Source organism: Hypomesus nipponensis, chromosome 20 (assembly GCF_054491055.1).
Source record: "Hypomesus nipponensis isolate SF chromosome 20, ASM5449105v1, whole genome shotgun sequence".
NCBI lineage: Eukaryota > Metazoa > Chordata > Actinopteri > Osmeriformes > Osmeridae > Hypomesus > Hypomesus nipponensis.
Genome location: NC_140380.1, coordinates 6,990,942 through 7,018,851, shown reverse-complemented (window position 1 = coordinate 7,018,851; position 27,910 = coordinate 6,990,942). Strand labels below are relative to the sequence as shown.

Sequence of the window (27,910 nt, the reverse complement as noted above, 5' to 3'; positions counted from 1 at the left end):
GTGTTTGTTTCTACAAAAACTGTGATTACGCTACTCTGACAACATGCCAAGACAGAACAAAATTACACGAAAAATTATTTATAAATGGTACGGAACCATACATGTTAAGAAACCTGTATATTTGTTTAGTTTATCAAGGCTTCTTCTCAATTCTTCCCTTATAAGATGCATGTGAAATTGGTGATCGCTTTACCAAACTGCAGCTTACTGCAGACCCTAGGAAGTTAGCATACAATCTCAACATGTGATCCTTTCTGTCTTTTGTTTTGAAAAATTGATTTCATTTGTAACTGCACCTCAGCAATGAGAAAATTGCCAAGCTACATAGTGAAAACAAGAACTGCATGTGTGGGCATATTAAACCTCATTAGTGAGGTCGTGTACAAAGAATTTTATTACATTTTGTAAATAAAAACTGATTCCAAAAACCATAACCTGTTGGGAGTCGTCTTAGATAATGCCTCAGTATGTCTTCCCCACTGCGTCCATGTAAATATCCTGCTAAATCAGTTCATTAGAACGTACATGCTGAAGAAACCCTGTTCAGTGTCACAGTAAGAGGCCACAAGAAGAGGTTGACTCACTAAGAAAACTATCATTTATTAGTTTTTAAAAAAAGCATACACTTGTAAAGTACAGCAGATAAAAACTCCAAAAAGTTGTTTCGAAACATTTGCATTTGGAGTACAAAGCTTTTGAAATGTTTTTATTTTTATTCATTTTTTTTTTTTACAATTCTTTATTTGCTTCAAGGAGGAACTGTCATTTTACAAATCATTTAAAAACCTGATAACACACTATCGCATAATGGTCATAGCAAGGAACATCAAAAAAATAAAAAATAACATTTGACATGACGTACATGTTACTTTCTTTATTATTGTACACATAATATACAAACTGGTCATTTGTATCATTTCACTCAACTATGTCTAACTTTTAGCCGGGATTAAAAGGAGAAATAAATAGACACAACTAGATGAGGCAAATGAAAGAGTGAAGAGGGTTAATTCCAATAAAACAAGCAAAGGGGGGAAAAGCCTGACATGGACCGAAAATGACATTTTCCATCAAGCATATGATTATCCAATATATGCTGTTATGCTTTTGAAAGAGCATTTAATACCGTTTCCAGATGTCTGAGTAGACTAACATGTCGTGATTTGAATAGCACACTGTGCCAATATTCAAAACAAAAAAACAAAAAAATTAATAAACAAAAATATAATTTTTCAGCTGGTTACTGAAATACACTGAAATGGGAGGGGGGGTGGGGGGAAAGAGATCTGCATGTTCAAACACTACAACTAACATCACTTGAGGGCAGTACACGAAAAACAACACAGGCAGAAATGAGAGGAACATTTCAGATGCAGCCCCGTCAAGACTGAGCAAGGCGGAGAGGAACAGAGCGCAAGTTATCAACAGGGTACGGGTGGAGGGGCCAGGGGGTGGGGGGGTAAAAGCACGGCGTCTCTTCTGTTGCAGGCCACAAAAGGCAACGGCAGAATAACAGGGGTGGGTGGGGGGGAGGTGGTGGTGAAGGAAGGAAGAAAACAACATCAGACCACATGATTCTGGGATTGTTGCCCTAACTGAAAGCTGCTTCCACAGAATGAATAGTAAAAATAAAAATAAAAAATAAAAAAAAAGTGAAATAAAGTCCAAGAGAACGGAACGCTACTTGGAATCTTACCGTCATCTGCACTGCATTAGCACACATTATCTGTGCTTGTCAGACGATTTATGGGTATCATCATTAAGGGAAATATTGATGATAGCAAAATGTTCATTAGTGTACTAACCCCACAGGACCCCACAGCCCATTCATAATAACCGGGATTCCTTTGCGGAGTGAAATGAATAACTAAGCAACATCACCAATATTTGCTGAATTTCAAGGAACTATAGAAACGAACAGCGTATTATAACTGTTAATAACCAAAGCTCTATGGAATTTAGGATATGTTGGTCAAGCTACCATTGAATTCTGAGGTAACGAAAACGACAACAACCAATTAGGTTATAGACAGACCCTGCGAGGTGTGTGTGTGTAAACACGAAAGTAAAACTGTGTCACAAAACACAAAGAAAATATAAGTCTACTAACTGAAGTCAAAGAAACCATTTCTTGGTTCAAGTTTTCCACCAAAAACAAACATTTAAGGATATTGTTTTTTTTCTTCCTTTCCGCCACTGCTGTCTCTCTTGTCCTTCTTGTCGGTTTTTTCTTTGTCGTGCCGGGACTCCTTAAGAAGCCACGGGGAGAAGAAACCAACAACAACATGTCAAATCAAGGCATTGCAACTGCCATCAGCGACCACGCACGCCAAAGAGGGGGTGACGGCGGGCCAAAACGCTACTTCTGACAACATATTTTAGGCAACATGCTATACTGAACAAGAATTATTCAAAAAAAAAAAAAACAAAGCCAATGGTTTTTCTAGGGAATCGAAACCAATCGTGATTGGTTCCTAAAGCTGGAGGCGGGACCAGCCTACCTTTAAGAACTAATCGTCATTGGTTCCTAAAGCTGGAGGCGGGACCAGCCTACCTTTAAGAACCAATCGTCATTGGTTCCGAAAATGGAGGTGGGACCAGCCTACCTTTTTGCCGCCGGAGATTCTCTCGGGTTTCACGGACTCGTTCTTCTCCTTGCTGGAGGACTTGGACCTCTTGCTCTTCTCTTTGTCGGCGGGGACAGGGGAGTCGGACGAGGGGCTGGCACTCTTGCTGTGTTTGGTGGAATCTGGGAGAGGGGGAAGACGAGACACACGTTTGGTTCTCTTGACAGAATGTGCTAGGGTCGTTTGGCTTGTTCGGTTGGAAAGGAAGTCATTGAAACAGCGTCTGGATGGACGGGGTTCCCGTTGGGGCTGGTGTTTGTCTCGTAGCCTGCGTGCTGTCCTAGACTCTGCAAATGCGTCCACTGTGGGCTGAGCGAATCTCACATTCTGGTGGTTACGCAACAGGCTCACCACTGTCCCGCGCCAGTTAAGTGGCTGAACCCTCATTATTTGCGCTTGTCGCCAAATTCCTTCGTCGTTACCCCAAGGATGCAGTCGATCCTGTACTCGGGGCGGCATCTCGTTCCAGGCGTTTCTGGACTCTGGCGTTAAAGTGTCAAGCCCTCCTGTCTTTCGAATCTTAATAGGGAAGTCTTGGCATTCGAAGGACTATCCTTCCCTCTCTAGTTTCCCTAGGGGTGAGTTCCCCGGCTTCTGTGCACCGGTCAGTAGAAGAGTCCCTCATCTGCTACAGCCGCAGGGGCACCCGGAACATCCCCTTATCCCTTCCCGGCACCCCTTCCCCTCCGGTAGTCCTAACCTGATCACAGATACGCTTGCCTCCAGGGTGGTGTTATCCCTGCCTTTATACGACACCTGCTCTGCCGTCGGAGCTCAGGCATGCCGCTTGGTTCCAGTTAACGGGATGACCGGACACCAAGAGGCAGCTCGCCGTTTACCCTGGGAGTACCTGTACCGGCTACGTCTCCCGATTTCTTTGATTGAGCGATTCTTGCCCCAGGGCTTGGGGGTCGAACAGAGGTACCTAGAGGTTTTGGTTTGAACCCCGAGGCTGCCCTGGCCCTGTTGTGACTGATGGGCCACATGCCAGGCACACGGAGGGTTACTCATTGGCTACATAAAGACTTGCAACCTATTTGCAGGGTCGGGCCCAGATGTTTGTTCTTGTGCCTCATTAGGCCTCCTGGCTACCAGGTTTCCCTGTTGTCTAGACCTATGTCTGGAGGGGGGAAAGGATGTCTATACGGCGGTTTCTTAAAGCAGAAACACTTACTGGTTCCATTCTCATCTTTCCTGCGTTTGGATTCCAGACTTGCTTCGCGTTCGCTGTTCAGGTGGTCCTAAAGAGCAACAAAATGAATGTCGTCAGTGAATCTGCCTTCTCCTCTCCTCCCCCCCCCCCCCATCTTGACAACGCCACAAAACGCAGGGGGCGGCGGGAGGTCTAGCACAAAAACCAAAAAAAAGACGGGTGCGTGCGGTTCCCACAATGCACTGCAGCGTCACTCACCCTCTTCCTGTCCTTCTTGTCCTTCTCGTCCTTCTTCTCTTTGGAGCGGCCTCGCGCGCTCTCAGTGTCTTTCTTGTCCATCTCCCTCTCTCTGCTCTTGGACCGCGCGACCGAATTGTAGTTGATATGGTGCTGCAAAGACAAGCACACGTTGACCAAGCGGAAAGGCAGATCGGGGCAGCCTCCGAGGAGGGACTCCCCGTCGTGTGTACGGTGCGCCTCGGCCGCATTCTTTCCCCCACTCCCTCAACTCACTCACCTCTCCAAGTCACCGGCGTCAACAACATTCCCCTCTGCGTTTTTTTAACCCCAATCGCTTGACAGAACTAGCGAGTGTCTTGACAGTTCCTCGAGCTAAATCTAGCCGTGGAGGTTAAATATTCAGGAACATGCGTGAAACAAAACAAAATAAGGAATGCAGACTGCTGAGGACCAGAACTGAGAAAAGACCAAAGCGAGAACATATTGACAGTAGTGCCAGAGAAACGACGGTGTCTAACCTCATGGAAAAAACAAAATGAGCTCTTAAAAGAAAAATCTTGTGAGCCACAGTCTAAATTATTCACCTGAATCCATCTATGGTTCGTCTGCCTGGTGGGAGATGGAGAAACTAGACATGGGGAATAACTCGAGCCCTGTCTACAGTGAGGAAATAAAGTCGATTCAACTACTTAAAAAAAACAACAACAAAAACGAACTTGTCTAAGGACGAGGTGTTTTTCGCTTTCAACAAACATCACAAATGCATCTGGGGTCGGAGTATGTCGGGCGTGCAAGAGTCAGAGAGAGGTCAATCGAAAGTGAGCCCTACTGGAGATCAACTTTGTCTACCGCGAGCATCAAGGACGACTGCAGACACGGATCATGGGGAGATGAAGGAGACGCAACCTGCTTGAAATTCGGCCCTTTTGGCCTCAGTCTGGCCCCCCTCCCTCCCCCCTCCTGCAAGTGGCCAATCAGCACTTTCTCCACATTCACAAAGGGGCTGCTGTCATAGACAAGCGCTTCTCATCTCCCCCACCCCTCCATCGCTCTTAATAGGGGCTGAATTCAACTTCATACAGGTTCTGCCCCCCCCCCCCGAGTCATCTTGAAGCATCTCGCCTCCACCTTAAGCTGAGAATATGGTTAACTATTGAACATTTCTAAGTGGGTCACACACATATTCTCAAATAAATCAAAAAAGAACATTACAGCTCGCTCCTAAAAGATTCTGTTCAACTCTTTTAAAAACACGACGAGAAGAACAAATTCGGGTCAGAGCAAAGTGGTGGAAGGTGCAAACGAAGCGTGCCCAAACCTTGGAAGCAGAATCCTTGAGTTCGTTGCTATTGTCCTGTAGGAATGAATGGAGACGACAGATGAACTGAGGGGAGGTTGTCAGACAGCAGAAGAGTCGGAGGCCGAGGAGGAGGGAGGGGGGGGGGGGGGTGTGGTCCATGGCCGGCACAGGTCGACGGGAACCCTTTTTCCCCCCCCGAACGACCATTGACCTTCAAGGGCTAAGGCTTAGACAAGGTTATTAACAGGAGGCGAGATCTTAACATCTGGGATGACATTATAAAAGCTTTACCTAGGAAGACCCTGAGGAGTGTGATGGAATACAATCTCAAATTCTAAAAAAAAAAAAAAAAAAACTGTCTGGTATTCAATGCAGCATATCAACGTGTGTCAACGTGTGTCTTTTTCCCCCCAATTGGCCTACAGTACCACTGACATTTTACAGTGTATAGTGCATGTGCTGCTAAAAATCTAGCTTGACAACTACGTGTGTGAAAAATTCTGAACTGTGTGTGCTCTGGGTCCTACAGACTGATTTGCTACATTCATAAGCTCTGTTGTTGTCACTTACAGTTCAGAATGGATAAGACACAGGGAGCCTATTTCTCTGGGTGTAGAGTAAACATAAAAACCTATCACATGCTTCCGAAGGTTTGGGCAACGCTCCAGGTGATCCAGAAGGCTTCGCCCACACTCGCGCTCTCTCTCTCTCTCTCTTTTTTTGCAGCGGGTAGGATTGCGTTATTTTCCTCGAGTATTTCTTTGTTTGGGCTGGTGCAAAAGGGAGGTGTTCTTCCTTTTGTTTGCACTTTCTCTCTCTCTCTCTCTCTCTCTCTGCCTGGGTTGCTGGTGGCTTTGGTTTCCAGGACTCATGGCAGGACATCTGGTTGGAGGTGGGGGGAGTTGAGGGTTGATGGGAGCTGGTGGTGGAGGAGGAGGGGGTGGGGAGTGGCATAGGGGAGGGTGGTGCTGGTGGGGTTTGTAGACTGGACGAGTTGGCCCACAGGAACGACTGCGCCCATCTTGAGTGGCGTCGGACAGAGCGAACTACATCTGTGCGTTGGGAGGGGGGGAGGTGTTGATGTGACGGCAGGTCTTCCTACAGCGAACAGACATTCTGCTCCTGGAGACGCCAGGACACTCTGGGGTCATACCACTGCTGGACTCCCCCGCAGACTCCGAGGATGATGGGGGGGGAGGAAAAAACTGGTCACTCCGCTTCGACGGTAAAATCTTCTCAGCTTGCAGCAAAAGAGGGGGGGGGGGGGGGGGATCTTCATTTTGGGTGGTATTTTGGACTGGGAAACAGCTCTTAGAGAAACGAATTTCCGGAATCTTCCTTTTAATCTTGAAGGGCGAAAACGGGGAGGCCGTCTTTGGAAGCCATTATGTTGGAGGATTATATTGGCCTCTCTCTCCGAAACAAAAACTTTTTTGAATTATAGAAAGGCATCGAAACTCCCCTCGCTTCTCAAAGGCACTTTGACTGCTTTCCTTCACACGAAAATAAAGAAATATTTCAATAATCAAGTAATCGATATATACATTATTCAAGTCTTTGAAGGTTTTTCCCCACCCCGGCTCAGGGAAATAAATCGAGGATAGAAGTCCATGGAATTTTCTTTTCTCAGCTCCCAATGGGTCTAAGGATGGAGGAGGCGGAGGGGGGGGGGGGGTGATTTCTCCTGGGCGCGCCTCTCTCTCGCCCTGTGTGTGTGTGACCTCTCCTCCGTGATCTTGAGGTGCCGGATTGGACACGGAAAAATACAGATGTGGAACGCTCCGGCGGGGACAAGGGAAGAAACCCGGGCACAGCCGGTCCTCAGGCCATACTAACCTTAACGGAGGAGGAGTGGGACGGCGAAGAGTGGGCGTCGAGCTTTCGTCTTTTGTGATCTGGAGGGGGGGGGGGGGGGGGGGGGAAGAGGAGGGGATGTCAGAGTGAGTATTTACGTGTGGCTTCGGTTAGCATGCAGCAAAAAGACTTTGAGATGACGACTGGAAAACACCCCCAAAACAGGAACGCCGGCGGGGGTGGGCGTGGGGTGGGGACCTGCTTACCCCTCTCAGATTCAGCAGACTCCGATCGGGGCACCGGAGACTTGAGGGAGCCCGTCGCGGCGCCGCGGTCCCCCTTCTCCTTGCTCTTGGGCTCCTTGGCGGCGGTGTCGCGCTCCCTGGACGGCTCCTTGGGCTCCCCGTTGCCGGCCTTGGCCTTGTCGTCTTTGCCGCCCTTCTCCTCGGCCTTCAGCCTGTCCGCCTTGGGCACCTTCTCCTTACCCTCGCGCGGCGCCCGCTCCTCTTTGGCCGCCCGCTCGTCCCGCTGCTTGTCGCGGCGCCCGTCGCCCTTGGCCTCCGGCGTGCTGCCCGGAGTCTTGTCCTTCTTCTCTTTTTCTCCTTCCCCCCCTTCTCCTTCTCCTCCCGCTCTTTGATGGCTTTGGTGCTGTGGGGAGGGGGGGGGGTTGGTTAGAGGGAAAGCCAACAAATGATTACCAATGTTCTACAGTTAAGATACCCCCCCAAAAAAGCTAATAACAACACCAAGCTAATAAAACCGTCTGCTGTTGACGAAAAGCTTTCATTCCCTTTTAATCCCATTTCAGCTCAGCTATCCATAGCTACACTTGAGTTCCTTAGCGGCACAGTGCCAGGTCTCTGCCTCCAGCCGGGGCAGTTTGCCTCCCTACCTGTTGGGGGCACCGTTCCCATTGCTGGTGGTCACTCTGGCCGCTGTGCTGTTGGTCTTGTTCGCTGGCTTCGCCGCCCCCTGAGACTTCTCCTTGGATCGATCTATCGGGCGGCAAAAAAAAAAAACGCAAAACCATCAACGTATTGAGCGCCGAGCGACATTGCGGACACCTGATTCAAAGAAGGTCGCCGTGTGGTTCAGACACCAAACCCAGGGCTGCCTTCCTTCCAGTCTGAAGGGTAAAAAAAAGAAAAAAAAAAAAAAAAAAAAGAAAAAAAAAGACACGAGAGCCACTTTTCGCGGCGGCTTCTTTGGAGGCTGGAACTCACCGGCATCCTCGGCGGAGCTCTCGTCCGTCTTGCTGGCGCCGGCGGCCGGCTTGCCCGCGTTGCCGGGGCCGTTCTGCTGGCTGGCCGGGGTGGCGCTGCGCACCGGCTGCTCCTTGTGGTGGAACTCGTTCTCAGGGACCATGTGCGCCCTCCGCCCTTTCAGCTGACCCGAGTAGCTGTGGAAAAGGCATGCTGGGTTTTAACACAAGGGGGGGGATGGCAGGGACGGGCATTTTACGGCTGAGACTCCCCAGCCAGGTGCTTGATTAGACCGACGCACGCAGACACACACGCACACAGGAAAAATCTCTCCAGTCTTTCGAACGCCAGCCGGCGCGCAAACACACAACGGATTGGTGTCTATCTCGGGAGTATTTGACAGGTACGTCTTGCTAAGCCGCGTGGACGGTGGGTGTGTGTTCAGCTGTGGCTGGAAGCTGGGCGATGCCAGGTGAGTCCGAGCCAGACAAATTCCATCCAGGCAACAATGAATTAATAGCCTTCCCTCATCCCTCCACCGTCGTAATCCTCTCTAGACCCGTCTGAAACACTGGAGAATCCCATGGCCGTTCCCCCGGTAATTCCAGCAGCACCAGAGGCATCGCATTATCAAATCATGCACGTTCGCGGCGAGCCAAAATGTCGAAAAGACACAGGCACTAGAACCGTCACAACACACGGCGACGACAACAAGACACGAATACACAAACACAAAGAGTGCCGCCCGTACTTATTGGAAAATATTGCAGCGTGGAAATCGGCTTCTACCAAGGAGATGCTATTCATAACCCCAGGCATTAAGTCATTTGAACATTGTTCGCAATGCTTAAATTACGAACAATGCAATTTCCCCCCCGTCCCCCACACACACTCGATACATCTAAAATGCTTAGTCACACTTCTGCCTAAACACTCGTAAACGCCAGGGACGCTGCACTGTGACACAGTAGGCTGGTGTTAACTCGGCGTTACCCCATGGCCAAGGCATAGAGGTCGGGTCTCTTGTCCTTCTCCTCCAGGCAGATCTTGTGGACGCGACACTCCAGCGCCTGGCCCAGGTTCAGCACCTTGGGGTAGCAGGGCAGGATCTTGGTCAGCACGATGAGAATGTTCCGGATGTGGGTGTACTCGCCCGTCTCCAGGCAGTGGACCGAGGCCTGGGGGGGGAGAGAGGGAGGGTGGGGGGTGTAAAGGGGTCGTGTTACGACCGTGCGAACACGCACACGGCTCTGAACTCGTAGACGATGGTATTCTCGAGAGAGAGAGAAGGGGGAAGTCAACATTTGGGCCCGGGGTTGTCACGAGTAATACGGGACCATGTAATTCAATCAAAAACGAACACGGCCGCTTTGGAAATAACCGGTGGCCGAACGAGGCAGCGTAAAGGAAGAGGAGCTCACCTTGGTCAGCTTGTAGTGCCACTTGTGGACCACGTGCCGGAAGTTCTCGTAGTCCACCTGGTCGGCTTTGTTCCCCCCGTCGAAGCCCGTGGCTCTGAAGATGGTGACGAACCCCGGGTAGTTCCCACACTCCTGGAGGAGGAGCAACACGCACGCAGGTGAACTGCAAGCTTGTGAGGTCTGTCGATGTTTGTAAACTATGGCTTTAGATTACCATGTCTTCAGTGGTGGATGGTGAGGAAGGAAGAAAGGAAGGAAAGGAGAGAAGAAAGGAAGGAAGGAGAGAAGAAGGAAGGAAGGAAGGAAGAAAGGAAAGGAGAGAAGGAAGGGAAGGAGAGAAGAAGGAAGGAAGGGAGAAGAAGGAAGGAAGGAAGGAAAGGAGAGAAGGAAGGGAAGGAGAGAAGGAAGAAAGGAAGGAAAGGAGATAAGGAAGGGAAGGAGAGAAGAAGGAAGAAAGGAAGGAAAGGACGTAAGGAAGAAAGAAAGAAAGAAGGGGTGAACGGAGGCGGTCAGGTCGGGCACCTTCTCGTAGACGGCTCGGTCGCTGTGCCAGCGGGTCACCGTCTCCAGCATGCAGCACAGGAAGCGGCCGTAGCGCCGCGACTCGTTCTCCGTGCAGCTGGCCACAGTGTAGATGATGTCAGAGAACACCTGCGGGGGAGGAGGGGTGGGAGAGACGACCGTTACAACCCTCACCACCCCAAAACAAGTCACACGGACACAACCCCAGCCCTCCCCGGGGTCTCTCGTCCCCCTCACCCGGTCGTAGCAGAGCAGGGTGCAGAAGTTGGGCGTCTTCTGCTGGTGCACCAGCTCCACGAAGCGGGCGCAGTAGACGGCGTCGATGGCGGAGAAGATGCAGCGGGGGAAGAGGCACAGCTGCAGGAACTTGGTGATGGTCTCGTTCTTGCTCGATTCTGGAGGGAAAGGGGGGGGGGGTCAGGGTCACAAACGCACTGAACGGAGAAGTCTGGCGGGGCGCTTTCCAACTGTACTTCCCGGGTTCGTACGATGTGCTCCCGTCCCTCTGAGGAGAGCAGGGGCGGGGTGATTTAGAGAGCTAGCGTTAGCCGATGCCTCCAAAAGAGTTGGGCTACGGTGGACTCGTTAAACAGGACAGACGCGTCATTTGATGAAACGAGCGAGGTGACAGCTGATGCCAGGGCTGCGAGGGCACTGACCCGACACCGTCAAGTCAGTCGGCACTTTCGATATCCCGATAGGAGGTGAAGGAGAGGCGATGTGCCAATGGGAGCTGCGTGTGTGTGTGTACACAAACTCGTTTTTGAATCCTTTGGGGGACACACACACACACACACACAGGCCTGACTGTCCGCCGAAATGAGAAGCCATCACAAAGCAGACCCAATGCTATTGAAAGTTAATAGTATGGAAACCCGGTTATCATAATTTCCCTCTCAAATTCGATTCCGTCTCCCGGCATTTCTGATAACGCGTGTGTGTGCGCGGAGGTGGATGGGTGGGGGGCAACGTACTGGCGAGCAGCCAGTTGTCCTTCTCCAGCTTGAGCCGGTGCAGCACCCTCTGGACGTGCTCCAGCTGCTTCTTCTCCTCCTCCTGCAGCTTGTCCTGCAGAGCCTTGCAGCGCTCCTTCTCCTTCTTCTTCTTGTTCAGGGGCTGAGGGGGGGGGGGGGGGGGGGGGGGGAGGAACACAGGAACACGGTTAGCCGCCGTCGCGCCATCGCCCCCCCCGCAGCCACAGGCAGAGGGAAGCTAACGGCATCCCCCCCAGGGTACAAGCCCCCACCCATCCCCCTCGGCTGAAATGACCACAAAGCCTTCAAAAATTAGATGATGGGCGCTCGCTCGCTGGGCGCGTGGAGTGTGTTTAACGAGGCGCTGACGAGGGGAGAGATTAGCGGTTCGCCCGGGCGAGAGAGCAGCTTTAGCTCTGCCCAAAAGAGAGAGAGAGAGAGAGAGGGGGGGGGGGCAGGGAACTCACCATGTCGGCGTTCTCCTCGATGGCCTTCACCTGGGCCTTGAGCTTGTTGACCTCGCGGTCGTAGGCGTTGTTGGGCACGGCCAGGTCGTACATGGTCAGCGACCAGAAGGTGGCGTAGAACTGGGGCCGCAGGTCGTCCCAGACGCGCGGCGGGTGCAGCGACACCACGGCCTCGTGCACCGGCGCCATCACCAGGTCGCACGCCGCCACGTACTTGTGCACCTTCTGCTGCTGCCGGTTGCCCTTCTCGGCCTTCTTCAGCTCGTCGTACTTGGACTGTGGGGGGGGGGGGGGAGGGGAGAGAGGGAGGTCAGTACTTGGACTGTGGGGGGAGAGAGAGGGAGGTCAGTACTTGGACTGTGGGGGGAGAGAGAGGGAGGTCAGTACTTGGACTGTGGGGGGAGAGAGAGGGAGGTCAGTACTTGGACTGTGGGGGGAGAGAGAGGGAGGTCAGTACTTGGACTGTGGGGGGAGAGAGAGGGAGGTCAGTACTTGGACTGTGGGGGGAGAGAGAGGGAGGTCAGTACTTGGACTGTGGGGGGAGAGAGGGAGGTCAGTACTTGGACTGTGGGGGGAGAGAGAGGGAGGTCAGTACTTGGACTGTGGGGGGAGAGAGAGGGAGCTCATCCTTTCCCAAGTGCACTACATCTTGCTCCAATGAAGTCAACTTATAGTAGCTATTATTTAGGTTGAATGAATCGTTAAGACCATTGCAGTAAACAAAACATACCATTACATGATGTGTCTCTGGGAATATGGAGAAGATCCTATTTACAGGATGGAGTGTTTGTGTACAGCCTACAGCGATTGACTCAGATCCTACAAATACGCTTCTGACTTCGCCATGACTGCATCGAAAAAACACCCCCCGCCAAGGGGAAAGAATTAGACCAGGCTCTGTCCTTTTTTTCTTCTTCTTCCCACTTTCCTGCAGCGTCACTTACAGCCAGACTCTCCTGAAAGCTGGCCGTTCTAGTGCTGCGGAGGGGGGGGGGGGGCATTCTACTGAGGTAGACCGCTGAGTTGGTTTGGCTTATCCCCGGCGCCTGTAAAATCACACTGGGGAGAGAAGCGTATCCGATCGCGCTCTCAAGGACCCCTCCCGCGATAAACGCAATTGGTTCGGGGGGGGGGGGGGGGGGGGGAGGCCAGGGGGGCCTGTTTGTGTCAGGAGTCAGGACGCACGTCCAACCCTCTCTCGGAGAAAGGGCCCAGTTGGGAGTGTGGGGTAGGATGGGGGTTTGTTTTGCACCCCGGCTTGGGGCGGCTGAGGCTGGGGCTAGGGGCTGAGGCTAGGGGCTGAGACTAGGGGCTGAGACTAGGGGCTAAGGGCTGGAGGGCTGAAGCTGGAGGGCTGAGGCTGGAGGGCTGGGGCTGGAGGGCTGAGGCTAGGGGCTGGGGGTTGAGACTAGGGGCTGAGGGCTGAGGCTGGAGGGCTGGGGGCTGAGGCTTGGGGGCTGAGGCTGGAGGGCTGAGGCTGGAGGGCTGAGGCTAGGGGCTGAGACTAAGGGCTGAGGCTGGAGGGCTGAGGCTGGAGGGCTGAGGGGCTGAGGCTGGGACTAAGGGCTGAGGCTGGAGGGCTGAGGCTGGAGGGCTGAGGGGCTGAGGCTGGAGGGCTGAGGGGCTGAGGCTGGAGGGCTGAGGGGCTGAGGCTGGAGGGCTGAGACTAAGGGCTGAGGCTGAGGGGCTGAGGCTGGAGGGCTGAGACTAAGGGCTGAGGCTGGAGGGCTGAGGCTGGAGGGCTGAGACTAAGGGCTGAGGCTGGAGGGCTGAGGCTGAGGCTAGGGGCTGAGACTAAGGGCTGAGGCTGGAGGGCTGAGGGGCTGAGGCTGGAGGGCTGAGGGGCTGAGGCTGGATGGCTGAGGCTGGAGGGCTGAGACTAAGGGCTGAGGCTGGAGGGCTGAGGCTGGAGGGCTGAGACTAAGGGCTGAGGCTGGAGGGCTGAGGCTGGAGGGCTGAGACTAAGGGCTGAGGCTGGAGGGCTGAGGCTGGAGGGCTGAGGCTGGAGGGCTGAGGCTGGAGGGCTGAGGCTGGAGGGCTGAGACTGGAGGGCTGAGGGGCTGAGGCTGGAGGGCTGAGACTAAGGGCTGAGGCTGGAGGGCTGAGGCTGAGGCTAGGGGCTGAGACTAAGGGCTGAGGCTGGAGGGCTGAGGGGCTGAGGCTGGAGGGCTGAGGCTGGAGGGCTGAGGCTGGAGGGCTGAGACTAAGGGCTGAGGCTGGAGGGCTGAGGCTGGAGGGCTGAGACTAAGGGCTGAGGCTGGAGGGCTGAGGCTGGAGGGCTGAGACTAAGGGCTGAGGCTGGAGGGCTGAGGCTGGAGGGCTGAGGCTGGAGGGCTGAGGGGCTGTACTCACCAGGATTTGATGGGCGTACATGGGCCTGGACAGGAAGAAGGCGGCGTCGTGGGGGGTGTGGAACTGGTTGCAGAGGATGTCGATGGAGGGCACGCGCTTGATGTAGTCCTCCGTGCTCAGGTTGGAGGCCAGGAAGCCGCCGAACTGGACCAGGGTGTCGTGGCACTGCGTAGGGGGGAGGGGAGAGAGAGGGGGGGGCGAGTGAGCATTCTTTGACACTGGCGGAACGGCCCCACGGCTCCTCATTTGCTTGCAGAGCCAAACCTGGCTTTATTAAAGCCATCCGTCAGCGCGCGCCCCAATACCGCGCGTGGAGGAGGAGAGGGGGAGGGGGTTGCAAGGTGGGTGATTACGGAGGAGCCAAGCTCATAACCTTGAAGAGGCAAGTGGGAACTGCTGGAGCAGAGTTCAAGCTCAAGATGGCTCCTATCGCTACAACAACTGCGTCCGAAGGAAGCACCGGAGGTAAGACTAATGATGCAATTACACAACCAAGAAAACCCAGTGCACTATGCCCCCCTCAATACCTCGATAATAACCGACAAACGCAAATCATTCGGCGTAGTGGAGGGCCGTGACGCTGGCGGGCGTGTGTGTGTGGTACCTGGTCGTAGAGCTTGCCCACGAGCTTGAGGTGCTTCTCGCCGCCCTCCAGGAACACCACGCCGTTGCGCTGCTGGGCCATCAGCAGACACAGGGGCAGGGCCAGCTCGTGGTCCAGCAGGGCGTCCTTCAGTCGCTGGGACGACTTCTTGGTGTTGCGGATCTGGCCGAAGTAGCCTCCCTGTGGGGGGGGGGGGGGGAAGCAGCCGGGGTTGACGAGGCACACTTGACCGGGGAGAGGGGGCTCACGGCCGGTGTGTGTGTGTGTGTATGTGCGTGTATGTGTGTTTGGGGGAGGGCTGCACCTCAGCTTTGAGCTGTTCCCCTCCGGTCATGGCCTCCAGTTGCTCCAGGGTCATCTCGTCCGTGATCTCGATGCCCGCCATCTTCTGCACCACCTCCTTCAGGATGAGCAGGTCGAAGCTGCAGAGGAGGACCAGGGACACACACACACACAGTGAGCGCTTCTTTTGCACGGGCGCAGTGAAACCAGGAACAATGGCGGGTGGTGGCGGGTGGGGATGAGTATTCCGCCGCCTTGTTTTCAGCGAGCCGTGGCGCCCGCCGCTATTTCCTTCCCCTGCGCCCGTGGCCCTGGGCGGAAGGGCCCGGAAACCGGTCCGCCTTGTGATTCACTACCTGCTGACACGGGCCGCTGCGGAGGGGCCGGCGCAGAGATAATTACCCCCCCCCCCTGGCTGTATGGTGAGAGAGGACAGGGGCTGGAGGACCAAACACCCACACAGTCACCTTCCTCCACCGTCAGCACCACATTACTCAGGGGCTCAGCCCAGACAAACCCCACCTCTCTCTCCCCCCCCTCCAGCTCCTCTCAGGTCTGACCTCGGTTGTCCTCTCCCCCCCCCCCCCCTCCACCCAGATCGCACAGTCGCGTTTGAGAAAACCCCCATCCTGATGATCCGTCGCAGAATCGCCTCGCGCAATCAACCGCCCCCCCCCCCCCGCCCAATCAACCGCCCCCCCCCCCCCCCCGTCTGGGGAGGGCGGACCCTTACCTCTTCCCTGCTTTCAGCTGATTGGTCACGTACTGCAGGAGCCCGGCTAACTCGATGGGGTATTTTCGGAACACGGCTCCGCACAGACTAGCCAGGCCTGTGGGATATCAGGAGGGGGGGGGGAGAAAAACAACAGTTGATGACGCGGGTTAAGCACCTGGAGTCAACGACCACATTGGTCAACTCACACACACACACACACCACGGTCGGACCAGTCGTGTGAGTGTGTGTGGTCTGTCTTGATTGGCAACGGAGCCAGGCACGTCGCGGGGCCACTTACTCTGGAGCCAGGAGGAGATGGTGGTGTCGTCGTGCTTCATCTTCTCCTTCTCGGGATTGGCCAGCGCCTCGATGATGCAGTCTGCGAGGGGCGGGGTTAAGGGGGCAAACCCCCCCCCAAAAAACTGACATGCTTTGGGAAACAGACCCCTAACCCCGCCCCCTCCCCTCACTGCACGCTGGTGAAAAGGATACAGGCCATGACGTCATAGTTGAGCGAGGTGAGGTATTTCAGGGAGTCCACCACCGGGCCAATGAGGTTGTCGTACCACTGGATCTGGGACAGGATCTGCGGGGCCAAACACAAAAAAGGTTCACTCTTGCGCGTCTGGATTCGGCCCCTGAGACGAGGGATATCCTAGCAGCGAGCTATAGGACCTGGCTCTACACACGACGACGACTCGACGCCTTGTGGTCGTTTTCCGGGGCGTTGCCGAAGCCGACTTGCACGGGAGGGTTACGTGAGGGCGGGCCGTTTCAGGACACAGCGCCGCGCGTGGTGCCAGTGACCTGACCTTGATGTTGTGTTTGGGAGACCGAGCAGGCCGGGGACTTGATGTTGAATAGGGCAGAGAGGTGGAGGTCCAGTGGAGGAGGGAGGGAGGAGGCAGGGGCCCCCCAGGGGCCAAGAGAAGCACACAGCTCCTGACTCACTCTCTCTCAGTCTCTCTCAGTCTCTCTCTCTCTCTCACTCTCTCTCAGTCTCTCTCTCTCTCTCACTCTCTCACTCTCTCAGTCTCTCAGTCTCTCTCTCTCTCAGTCTCTCTCAGTCTCTCTCAGTCTCTCTCACTCTCTCTCACTCTCTCTCACTCTCTCTCACTCTCTCTCACTCTCTCTCACTCTCTCTCACTCTCTCTCACTCACTCACTCTCACTCACTCTCTCTCCTCTGTCAGCATGAGCCAGGCCCTTTCTCATTCCATTAATGTCCCGCTGAGCCCCCCCCCTCACACGCACACACACCCACCCCGGCTCATCTCCCCCAAACCCCCTCGCTCCTCTCCATGTTTGGACGCCCGCTCTGCTCGAGTCGCATTGGAGATGAGAGATTTAAGGCTTATGCCACGAGGGAAGTCGATGTGTGTGTGTGTGTGTGCGTGGGGGGGGGATGTTCTGTCACAAGACAGAATGAAGAGAAAAGAGAGTCGCAGAGACACTCAGCCCCCCCCCCCCCCACCCCCACCACCCGCACTTTCAGCAGCTCGAGTTAACGGCGGCCAATCCTTATCTATAGCAAACGCCTTTAAAAAGAAAACATACATCTCTCTCGCCCCATCTCCAGATATTAGCGGGCAAGGGGGCGGGGGGCGTTAGTCACTGTCGGGGCTGACGCGAAGGAAGGCATTAGCTATTCAGAGAGGCGCCGCGGAGCATCATTCACGCGGCGTAACGTTAGCGTCGGCGTCGGAAAGTGCTCCTCTCATCGCGGCGATCGGGACACGGAGGCGATGAGAAATCAAACGTAAAAAACCCTGGTCGGGAGAAAAAGGACAAGAGGGAAGGGAATACGTACGTAGTCAAAGAGGATGGTGGGGTTGCTGTGGCTCAGCTTGCCTATCTGGCGTCCAGACGGCTTCACGTTCTCTTTGGTCAAGCGTCTGGAGGGAGGGGGGGAGACAAGAGACGAAAAGGCGTTTTTACTTGGTGTCGGGGGCCAGGGCAAAGCATTCGCCTTCTCAGTGCTCCGTGGGTTGAGGATCTCTGGATGGAAGGAGGTAGAAACATACTTGACAGTTACACACACACTTACAAGGACACCCGAGGCAAGTTCATTGCATGTCACGCGTACAAACATGTCAGTTCCATCGACGCCAAGTACAAACGACATAAATAAGTTGGTCGACGTCAGCCATGCAGCTGCACAACGTTGTGTGGCACGAGAACGGAAGCCCATGGTGATGGCAGTCTAAAAGCCTGCTCACTCTCACACACACACACACACACACACACACGCACGCACCACAGCACTGCCAAACCGGGAGAACGACTCCCAGTGTTCCTGTCGAGGGGTAGTACTGTCCGTCAAGAACCGGTCTGCCAAATCGAGGCTGACTGCTTCAGCCCAACCTACCCACCCCGCCCACGCCAAGACAGCCCGCCCGGCGAACAAAAAGCAGATGAATAATCAAAGAGAGGGGGAGGGAGAGAGAGGGGGAGGGAGAGAGAGAGAGAGAGAACAGGTCTCCAGGGCACTTGCGTTGCATCCGAGCGCAGACTTCGCCGCTCGCTCCCCTCCTCAGAGACACGAGGGCTTGTTCCGCCCCACTCTCTAAACCCTCCATCGCAACTTCTGTTTTGATGGTCGCCGTCCGACACTCTCGCACTAGGCTCGTGGGCACCACACAAACACACACTCTTTCCCTCTCTCTCTGCCAAGGAAGGCCATGGCGAAACGTTTGTCTGGGAGTCCCACTCGCGCCGCCCTCCTCACATTTCTCACACAAACACCAAAGTGTCCCCCTTCGACCACATCCAGACAGTGATGCATGCTGGGAGTGGTTACACACACACACACACACGCGAGGCAGCTCCTCTTGTCATGGCGATCACACACGCACGCAGGCTGAAACAATCGCTGGCAGCGCCTTCACAGGAGCACAGAGTGTTTACGAAACGCGCGTGTGTGTGTGTGTGTGTGTGACGGTGGATGAGCCAGGAGAGACACCACCTGGTTGTCTTCCTGTCTGGAAGTGGAATATTGATAACCCCCCCCCCCACACACACACACACACACACACACCTCTGCTGCCAACATGCATTCAAATAAAACCGGAGGGTGACCTTTTTGATATTCTTCCAGGGGGTGGAGGAGGGAGGGAGGTTATAGCAGGAAAGGCTGCATCACTCGCTTCCCAGAGCGGCTGCTCCGTCACACAGGATCATGCAGCCCCGGGCTGCAGCATCGCTGGGAATCCCCCCCCCCCCCCCCCCTGCCCAAGCCCCTCCCCCCCCCCCCCCCTGCCCAAGCCCCTCCCCCCCCGTCCCCTGCCCAAGCCCCTCCCCCCTCCCCTGGCAGGGAGCGCAGACACACAGGGCGCCCGGGCCTAAACACGTGCTGGGGTACATGGGCAGTACTACAACCTATGTACTTGAGGTCTTGGCTTGCAACAAAACAAAACAAAAAGTAGAAAAAAAAGGACTAGTATCTTAACCCAGGGCCCGTTTAACAGTAGACCCCCCCCCCCCCCCCCCCCCCCCCCCCCCCCCCACACCAGCACACGTCCACACTATGATCTGTGTGTGTGTTCTTGGCTAGGCCAACGTCGGTAGCAAGGCTGGCTTTGCCTGAAACACCAGTGACCCAGTTACCGTCGCCCGCCCCCCCGCCCCCTGTGAAAGCCGCGCGGAGACGCTGAGCTCTCGCATCAAAGGAAGCCAGGCTCTGAATAGAAGGCCGAGCGCCGTGCCAACCCGACCATCACCATGGTAACCGGCCCCCGCGTGCGTGCTCCTTCGGTGCCCACGTCAACCAGGCGACGCGCACGCACACACGCATTTCTCCGGACACCGTTTCCAACGGCAACCGCCGCAGGTCATCGAGGGGGCTTGGACGAGCGGCCGTGAGCGCGGGGAGGCGAGGGGCCTCTCGTCGCTCCGCCCCCCCCCCCACATGTTTCGCAGGCTTTCATCATCCCCAGCGCTTGCACGCTGTTTCTCAGGAGCAGCGTCGTGGAAAGTCAGAAAACGGCTTCGCTGCTCGAGACATAGAAAATTATGAAATGGAGAAAACATGAAAGAAAGAAAGAGAAAAAGGGACAGGCAGGGATGGTGGGTGTGAAACGGTACTGGTAATGGCCACGCGACCACGGGAAGAGGAGAGAGAGGGAGGGAGGCGGAGGACGACTCGGAGCTGGTGGGCGCGGCGGCGGCGGCGGCGGTGGCGGCGTGACTCACTTCATGATGTATTTGGCGCGGTCCACGGTCTGAGCTTTGACCTTCACCAGCAGTGGGTGGCTGGTGTACGTCTCGTTCTTCCACTGCCCGTATAGCCGGTATCTGAGAGAGCACAGGTAGAACACAGGTGGGTGGGATTCACCCATCTCCGGGAGACGGGGGGGGGGGGATTCAAATACTCCAAATACAGCAAGCAGCGCTGCGAGGGGGATGGGGGTGAGAATATAAAAGACCTTAAACCCACACGCTAGCCGTTTCTGTGGGTGTTGGGAATCAAAAAAAAAAAAAAAAGAAATCTTCTCCTAACAGACGGGGGAAATGAGACTTTTGGTGTTGTTTTCTGGCATGCTGCTGCCTGTGTGTGTGTGTGTGTGTGTGTTGCTCACCTGTGCTGGTAGGGGAAGAGCTTGAAGAGGCCCCAGAGCTCCTCCGACATGCAGGCGTTGCACTCCATCAGGGACAGCGAGGGCAGCAGCACCTGGTCGGCGATGCTCAGGAAGCAGCTCAGGAGCGTATCCTGGGACGGAGCGGGGCGCCGGTTAAGACACCTCCGCAGTGTGTGTGTGTGTGGGTGGGTGTGTGTGTGCTTGCTGCTTCAAGTCGGGTGTCGTTGCCCGACGGATGATCCATACGACTCACCATTTTGTCTTTGACTTCGTTTCGACTGTCGCTTTGGTACTGGAGGGGGGGGGAGGGGGGGTGAAAACACACACAAGAAGTTGACCTCGATCGTCGTTTGAAAAACTCAAAACGGGTCTAATCGCCTGATTCGAAGCCTGACAACATCCCCGCCCCCGCCCCCCCGTACCTCTTTCATGAAGCCCTTGCCCAGGCGCACGATCTTGGCGAAGAGGATGGGATCGTGGGAGAGGTGGGGCCCCAGGTAGCAGAGCATGCGGAAGGCGTCTCGGCGCAGGTCCTCGAAGGTCTCGGCCGGCCGCGGGGCCCTCTTGCTCCTGAGGGGCCGCAGCACGCAGCCCTTGGCCCCTTTGGGGACCCCGGCTCTGTGGAGGGGGCGGGGCGGGGCAGGGGAGAGAACACACGCGCGCGCGGGATGAGAGAGAGCCCGTGAGGAGCGCGCGCCAAGACGGGCCCGTCGGGCCTTCTGCGCTGCGTGTTTGTTTGTTTGTTTGCGCATGATGACATCAACAAGCCGGTGTTGTGGGGAGGAGTCCTGGTTGGGAGGGGGGAGAGACTCCACTCTGGCGTGCCATGACAGCTTGCGTGTGCATTCTTGTTCCCGCCAGCGTGTGGCTGGGGTGCTAAGTGAATGTGTGTGTGTGTGTGCGCGTGTGTGGGCACCTGCGGTACAGCGGCTCGACGCTCAGGTGCAGCAGCTGGCACAGGGCCAGGGCGATGGCCTTGTGCGAGGTGGCGTAGAAGGCGGGCATCTGGTCCATAATGCTCTGGGCGTGCTGCCAGTCACCGATCCTCAACAGCGCCTCCAACAGACCCAGCTTCTGGTTATCCGGAGGCTGGGGGCAAACGCAGCATGATGAGTGTGTGTGTGTGTGTGTGTGCGTGTGTGGTAAGCAGTGGCTTCATTGAGTCTTAAGGCAATTAGGCGAGCGGCGGTTAGTCATTGAGCATTAGATCTAGCTTCACTCTCGGCTCTGCTGCACTATTATCAGTGGGCTATGGGATCTCCTACTGTACACAGCCCCCATTAAAAGGGGTTACAGAGGATTTGCAAACATAAAAAGAGCCCGTAAATCCCGGGGTGTTATTTTCTCCCAACACAGGGACCCAGGGGAGGGGGTCGGGAGGGGGTGGAGCTGTTCACTGTCGAAGACGGTTGGTCTTATTTGACGCCGCGCTCCGCTCGTCTGGGACACGAGCGACTGTGACAGGACACGGTAACAAGGCAGAGCTGTCAGAGGCGGGGCGGAAAACCGGGGACCAGACGGGCATCCTGATCTTGCCCCATCACCATGACCCATTTCACTGGACAGATCTCTTGTCCCCCCCCCCCCCCCCTCCACCCCTCCCAAAAAAAAGACAACACAAACTAGCAAACAAAGTGAGGGGATATTTGATGCGTCATGGTTCCAGTTTAACCCTTGTGTTCTCCTCGGGTCATTCTGACCCATCAGTCATTGTGACCCACCATCGTTTGCAACAACTTTACCGCATACAAAAACAAAGTGAAGCATTTTCTTTTAACCGTTGGGCTGTCTCAGACCCCCCACAATGCAAAGGTTAAAAGAAATTTTTTTTTATTTGCTTTTGTATTGGGTAAACACAACGATGCTTCGTTATGAACCTTTTGGTCATGTGACCCGAAGGCAGCACAAGGGTTAAGAAGGATTACCGTTCGCAGCTATCGAACAAAAAACACACACACCACCGAAAACAAAAAAAAGAAAAAAAAGGATGAATTTAATAATGCTGATTTCGCCCAATTGAGCGCGAGCGTGATTCAGCCGTCCACATCAAAGCGATGCGTTGTGACAGTCTGGAGCCCGGGCTGCGGGGCAGGGGTTATTTTTAAAAACGAGGCCTACAGAAGGCCTTCAGTGTGGCTGTTTGTTGACGCGGGCGCTGGGACGCGGGCGCTGGGACGCGGGCGCTGGGACGCGGGCAGCTGGTGAGAAGGGGGGCGGGGGGGGGGGGGAGGGGTCGTGTGCACGGCTGTATGTCAGGGTCGTGATCCCTTTTCAAATCTGCCGGAACCTCATCCTGTCGCCTCCGGCGCTGACAGAGACCTCGTCTTCAGTGGCCCCGACGGAAAACCTGTCTGACAGACGGAGCCAGTCGACGGACTGGCGAGTCGTAGATAACGCAGGTTTCCGACGTGACTCCTCTTCTGAGAGAGTCACCTGAGCAGGGGGTGGGGGGGGGGGGAACCTGAGCGGAGGAGGGGGGGGAGGCGGCAGACGGCCACGTGTTTACCTTGTCGTTCTTCTCCTCCTCTTTGTCCTTCTCCCTGTCCTTGTCCTCGCTCTTCTCTGAGGGCACCACCACCATGGTGAGCTTGCGGGCGATCTGCTTGGCCTCCGTGATGTGGCGCTTGTGCTCCTCCGCGATGGCGCCGTCCAGGGGCATCAGCTGGGTGGGGGAGAGGAGACAGGCCACCGCAGGTCAGGGTCGCGGGCCGTAGCCGATCTCGTACTCCGAACCGTGACGGGATATGGTCAACCACGTATGGGGGGGTGGGGGGGTGGGGGGAACCGACTGGTCCTTACGTGCACGTAGATGTCCTCCAGCTCTATGAGGTTGTGGTGCAGGAGGGCGGCGGCGATGTGGTAAAGCGACCTAGGAGTCTCCTCGTTGGGCTCCTGAGAGACAGACAGAGACACAGAGAGAGAGAGACAGAGAGACAGAGAGAGAGACAGAGAGAGAGACAGACAGAGAGAGAGACAGACAGAGGGAGAGAGAGTGACAGACAGAGAGAGAGACAGAGACACAAAGAGAGAGCGAGAGAGACAAAAAATATTTTGAGAAAACAGGATTCTAACGGGAGAATCTCATTCATGGAGGCACGGGGCGACCTGGTGCATTCCAACAGAACTACAAATTCAGTCTGGAGTCAGGTCTCGAAAGCCCAAGTGTTGATTTCCGACTATCAGACAAATCACTATGCCCATCACGTTTGACTGCACCCCTCTCTCTCTGTCTCTCGATGCTGCGGTCGGGCGATACAAATCAGGAGAGTTTCGGGACCCGGGAGAAGAACGATGCCCTCGTCGAAACGCCTCGGAAGACTTTCTCATCCAAATTGCTTATGGATCCCGCCCCGAGGGGTGCAGTCATTTCTCTGCTCCCCTGTCTGCCCTGGAGTGGCTGCTGCTGCTGCTGCTGCGGAGGAGGAGGAGGAGGGCCCAGCCCTAGACGGGAGGCCTCACCTGGCAGAACTTGAACTTGAAGCCTAGGATGTGGCAGAGCGTGAGGGGCTCGCACATGTACGACTTGATGAGCGGGAGGAAGAACTCGTCCTGGTCGGAGCGACACTCGTACACCTCCAGGATGATGTCGAGCACGCGGTTGGGGTCCAGGTTGAAGCATCCTGGGAAAAGGTGGGGTGGGGGGGGGGGAACGCATAAATAAATACAATCAAAAAGTACAGACTTGGCAGAAGAAGGGAAAAAAAGAGAAAAGAGACCCATTTAAGGGAAGCGGGCAGATCTGGTTGTAATGTAACAAATACATCAGCTTTGGGGGCAACGTTTGAGCTGGAAATTGTGCGAGCCGTCTGCCTCGCTTAAATCTCCACGACGGCTCGTCGGAGGCCCCGAAACGAGTCGCGCCTTTCGTCGACAAAGCCGAGACGCAGAAGCGCGAGGTCAACCTGGTGGTTTGGAAAGGGAGCACGCTTCGGTGGAGAGACAGGAGCCTGCTTCGTACCTATGAGAGACTTGATGCTCTCCAGGACGAGGAGGCTGGTGACGCTGCCAGACAGGTCCTGGCCGAGCTCCGTGATCAGCTTGGCGTAGCCCTCGTTCTCCTCTCTCAGCAGGTTGAACTTCTGCTGCTTGTAGCTGTCGGGGAGGCAACACTCGATATTAACACACGTGCTGAGTGGCTGCATGGGACACTTCAAAAGCACCAACCCCCCCCCCCCCCCCCCCCCCCCCCCCACACTTTGTCTTCACACGATATGTATTGTAATCACGTCTACCCCCCCCCCCCGTTCCTGTGGTAGATAACCCCAACGGAATGTCATCTGTTGCTAAGTAAACAGCTGCTTTTCAACTCCCTGACTTCAAATCACAAATTCAGGTGAACGGTCCCATTTTTAAACGTTTTTTTTTTTTTTTTAAGAGCTTTGGCTGATGGGGACCAAGGAAACACGGAAGGGGAGGGGGGGAGGGGACATGACGTGACGGTGCGCAGCAGACTGACACAGCACAGCCATGCTTACTGGGCCTGCAGATAAAGGATAGTTTATGCCGGAAGGGGAAAGTGCCGGTGACTGTGTGTGTCACTTGGCCTTTTCCGCCGTCGCTAATGGGTTAGTCAGCCCACTTCATATGCTACTTTAAAAAGATATTGCAGAGTTATGCCGACGCCTTGATGCGTGAAAGGCAAAACAAGATGAAACGTCTCATCCTGTTTGACCGAACCAAACTGTCATAACACAGGACATTCACCCCTGCTGGCCACAATCACAGCCCTGCTTCAGCTGCGACGGACACAGCCAAGACTTACAAGAGTTTCGTCTTGATTTTGACTATTTTCTGGTTGAACTGATGAGCCTGTTTTATGAGTCCCAGGGACTCCAAGGTCTCTGGGTCCAGCCTTTCTTTCAGGATAGCGTCCGGCACAAACAACTGGAAAAAAACGGGAATAAGATAAGGATATATTCATAAAGACCACGTGCAGTTGAAATGCAGTAAAACAGAACACGACAACATAACAACATGAGCAAATAGATATGGGTAAGATTTCACATATTTAGAGTGGGCGTTTTGAATTAAGCTGACAACAACAGTCCTAAAAACGATTACGTTTAGGTTTTTGTCTTCATTTCAGTTACTCGTTCATATACCTATAGACAGTGAGGACAGGAACGAGCAACGGCTACATTCTTTGTTGGACAACAGTGCCACCCAGTGAGTTTAACAGCATTAAACGAAAACATAAACCGCTTTTAGAAATGAGACTCTTACCAGACAAGCGCCCACCAACTGTGTATAAGTGTCGCGTTTATTTTTTTCCTCCATCGCCCCCGTCTCTATATCTGGGAAAACAGGGCAAGAAGAAAACGTACTGCATGTGACATGTATCACTTTTCAAATTTGACGGCAAAAGACGCAATACAATGAAGAGCATTCGATTTCATCTTTGAAAACACCAGATAAAATGGACCTCAAAACTCACACCTACCTAATATACTGAAAACATCTGCTAAAATAGACGCCATGTCATCTCGCAGTTCCTGGAAATCAAATCGGGTCATTACAAACAAGGTACAGGGCTGTGACGGATTCATGAAAACAAAAGGCAGTTTCTTCCGACATCGTCTGGTTGGCCACGTTCCTGCCCCTCTTACGACAAGCACATGTGTCGTCCACATCCTTGCAAAGCGCGGCTGTCATCAAACAGAACCGAATGACGCCACACTGAAACCCCTTTAGGCCTTTGAAGGACTGTCTGAAAACGTCCTTACCATCATGTCACCGAGGACAGTAGCAGCGAGGTCCAACTTGAAATTGCCCTGTACAACGTGCCAGCAGAGTTCGTACAGGGCAGCCTGTATATCTGCAGGCCCAAGAGGAATGAACGGATGAAGAATTTAGTGTTCTGTTCTAGTAAAACAAGTCTAACCACTATTGTGGAATTCTGGCTCCTACGAGTTAGCGCCTGTCTCTTGTTCTCAAAACTTGTTTTTAAAGTGTTTAAAAATAGATAAGCCCATCAATAGTGATGGGAGTTAGTCTACATATCCCTGCTAAGTTCTAATGACAACCACACTAAAAGGGCCTATATCTCATAATACACATTATTCTTAAATCATTCATAGGTTTTGTACTGGCAAGTACCATATCAAACAGCTGGTTTTGAATCTGAATGCAAGGTTTCGGTTATATTCACTCTTACCTTTTAACGTGCTGTCATTATTCGATTTCTCTGTAAGATCCTTACATAGTTGCACACTGTAAAGAAACGAGTACAGCCACCATGAGATTGCATTGACTTACTTTTAATAAAAGTATAAACAACTTACAAAATATTTCATTCCTAGGGACCCCATTAGACTTAGTTAGTTGTTTAACAACGCACAGCCTGCGTTGAAAGAAATGCCAGTTGGTATTGGATATTAGGTCAAACTAATTCCCAACAATCCCAATTTAACAATCCTAGCTACTTAGTGCAAGTATAACTAGCTAGGTTTGTTTAGACTGGCATGTGCAGGTTATTGTGAACACAAACAAATGCATCAACAGTTTGACCTGAATGCAATCTTACTAAAAGCTAGCTAGTGTGCTACTATCGTCACTGATAAAGGCAACTTTAATATTGCCGCAGTTAGCGAGCTAGCCAAGTAAACTAGACTTACAACAAGAAGCTATGTAATAAAAAATATGGTCGCACTAGTTGTTAGCATTTGCAGCCCAACGTTAGCTAGTCTTGTACTTACTTGGCTAGCAAGCGAGTTATTTCCCTCCAACTATCTAGCTAGCAACTAGGCTAACGTTAAACTCGCGAACTGTTAGCTAGCTAGCCATATGATATATTGGTGATTGGCTGTCCACGAACAGCTAGGATATACATAGCTAGCTAGATAGAGGAACAAAGCTAGCTCTAGCTAGGCTAGCTTGTACGTTTGCTAAACATAACCTGGTCGCATGCATGCTGCTAGCTAGCCAGCCACAATAAACAACTCACATTTATTGACGTCTGAGACGAACTTTTTAATTCTTAGCTATACTTCGTCGCTGATGCCCAAGTCTAGCTATAACTATCTTGATATTTTGAGTAAAATACAGTGAGGGAGATTGCGAACCAATGATGGGCAAGGTTGGATAGCTAGCTTAAAAGCTAGCTAGCCAGCTAGTTCACATTGCAAGCTGACAGGTTTTGTGCGAGGATTGTCGCTCAACTAGTTCCATAATCTAGCAACTAATATCAAATCCATAACACCAAGATACTCCTGTGCCTAATTTAACATTACAATTCTACTTACAACTCATGTTTTCCAGATTTTTCCCAGTTTTTGATCCAATCAGCAGGGAGGATAAGTGTCGCCATCTTCCCTACAATGCCACACATAGCCCGGATGTCTTGCTGAATGCACAGGGTCAAAGAATGTAGTTGAATCCTAGTGCATCGTGGGACCCAGAGTAAACACGTCTCCCCTGTAGAATTACACGGATGACCTAAATTTTAATCCATCACATTTCAACAGTATTCATTTGCGATTTTCTGCAAGTCATATTTCAAATGATACTTTAGTGTGACTTCTTTGTTCTTGCCAAACTGCAGTGTGATTGTTTAAGCCAAGACAGGTGTTTTATATTTACATTATTTATCTTCCACTGTTAAGACAATAAAGGCTATTAAGGCACATTATCGATCAAGCAACCAAAGTATAAATCATAAGAATGGAAATCTTATGCAGGGTG

General features: G+C 53.5%; 1 protein-coding gene across 1 annotated transcript; it reads right to left on the bottom strand.

Annotated features, from left to right (window-relative positions):
* Window positions 1–575: 575 nt before the first annotated feature.
* Window positions 576–27,571, bottom strand: thoc2 (THO complex 2). Its single transcript, XM_084684236.1, is given in 40 exon segments — window positions 576–1,479; window positions 1,697–1,750; window positions 2,173–2,249; window positions 2,607–2,749; window positions 3,802–3,868; window positions 4,039–4,170; window positions 5,339–5,374; window positions 7,157–7,215; window positions 7,381–7,713; window positions 7,716–7,762; window positions 8,007–8,109; window positions 8,338–8,513; window positions 9,310–9,494; window positions 9,738–9,869; window positions 10,260–10,388; window positions 10,497–10,654; window positions 11,234–11,375; window positions 11,701–11,976; window positions 14,053–14,217; window positions 14,657–14,836; window positions 14,961–15,078; window positions 15,672–15,768; window positions 15,953–16,033; window positions 16,147–16,240; window positions 17,464–17,548; window positions 19,845–19,946; window positions 20,231–20,361; window positions 20,484–20,522; window positions 20,653–20,848; window positions 21,147–21,319; window positions 22,737–22,892; window positions 23,030–23,122; window positions 23,690–23,850; window positions 24,189–24,322; window positions 24,993–25,114; window positions 25,454–25,524; window positions 25,671–25,722; window positions 25,954–26,045; window positions 26,385–26,440; window positions 27,472–27,571. Coding segments are annotated over 39 exon segments (4,707 nt in total). The 5' UTR covers window positions 27,558–27,571; the 3' UTR covers window positions 576–1,479; window positions 1,697–1,722.
* Between the last annotated feature and the right edge of the window lie 339 nt (window positions 27,572–27,910).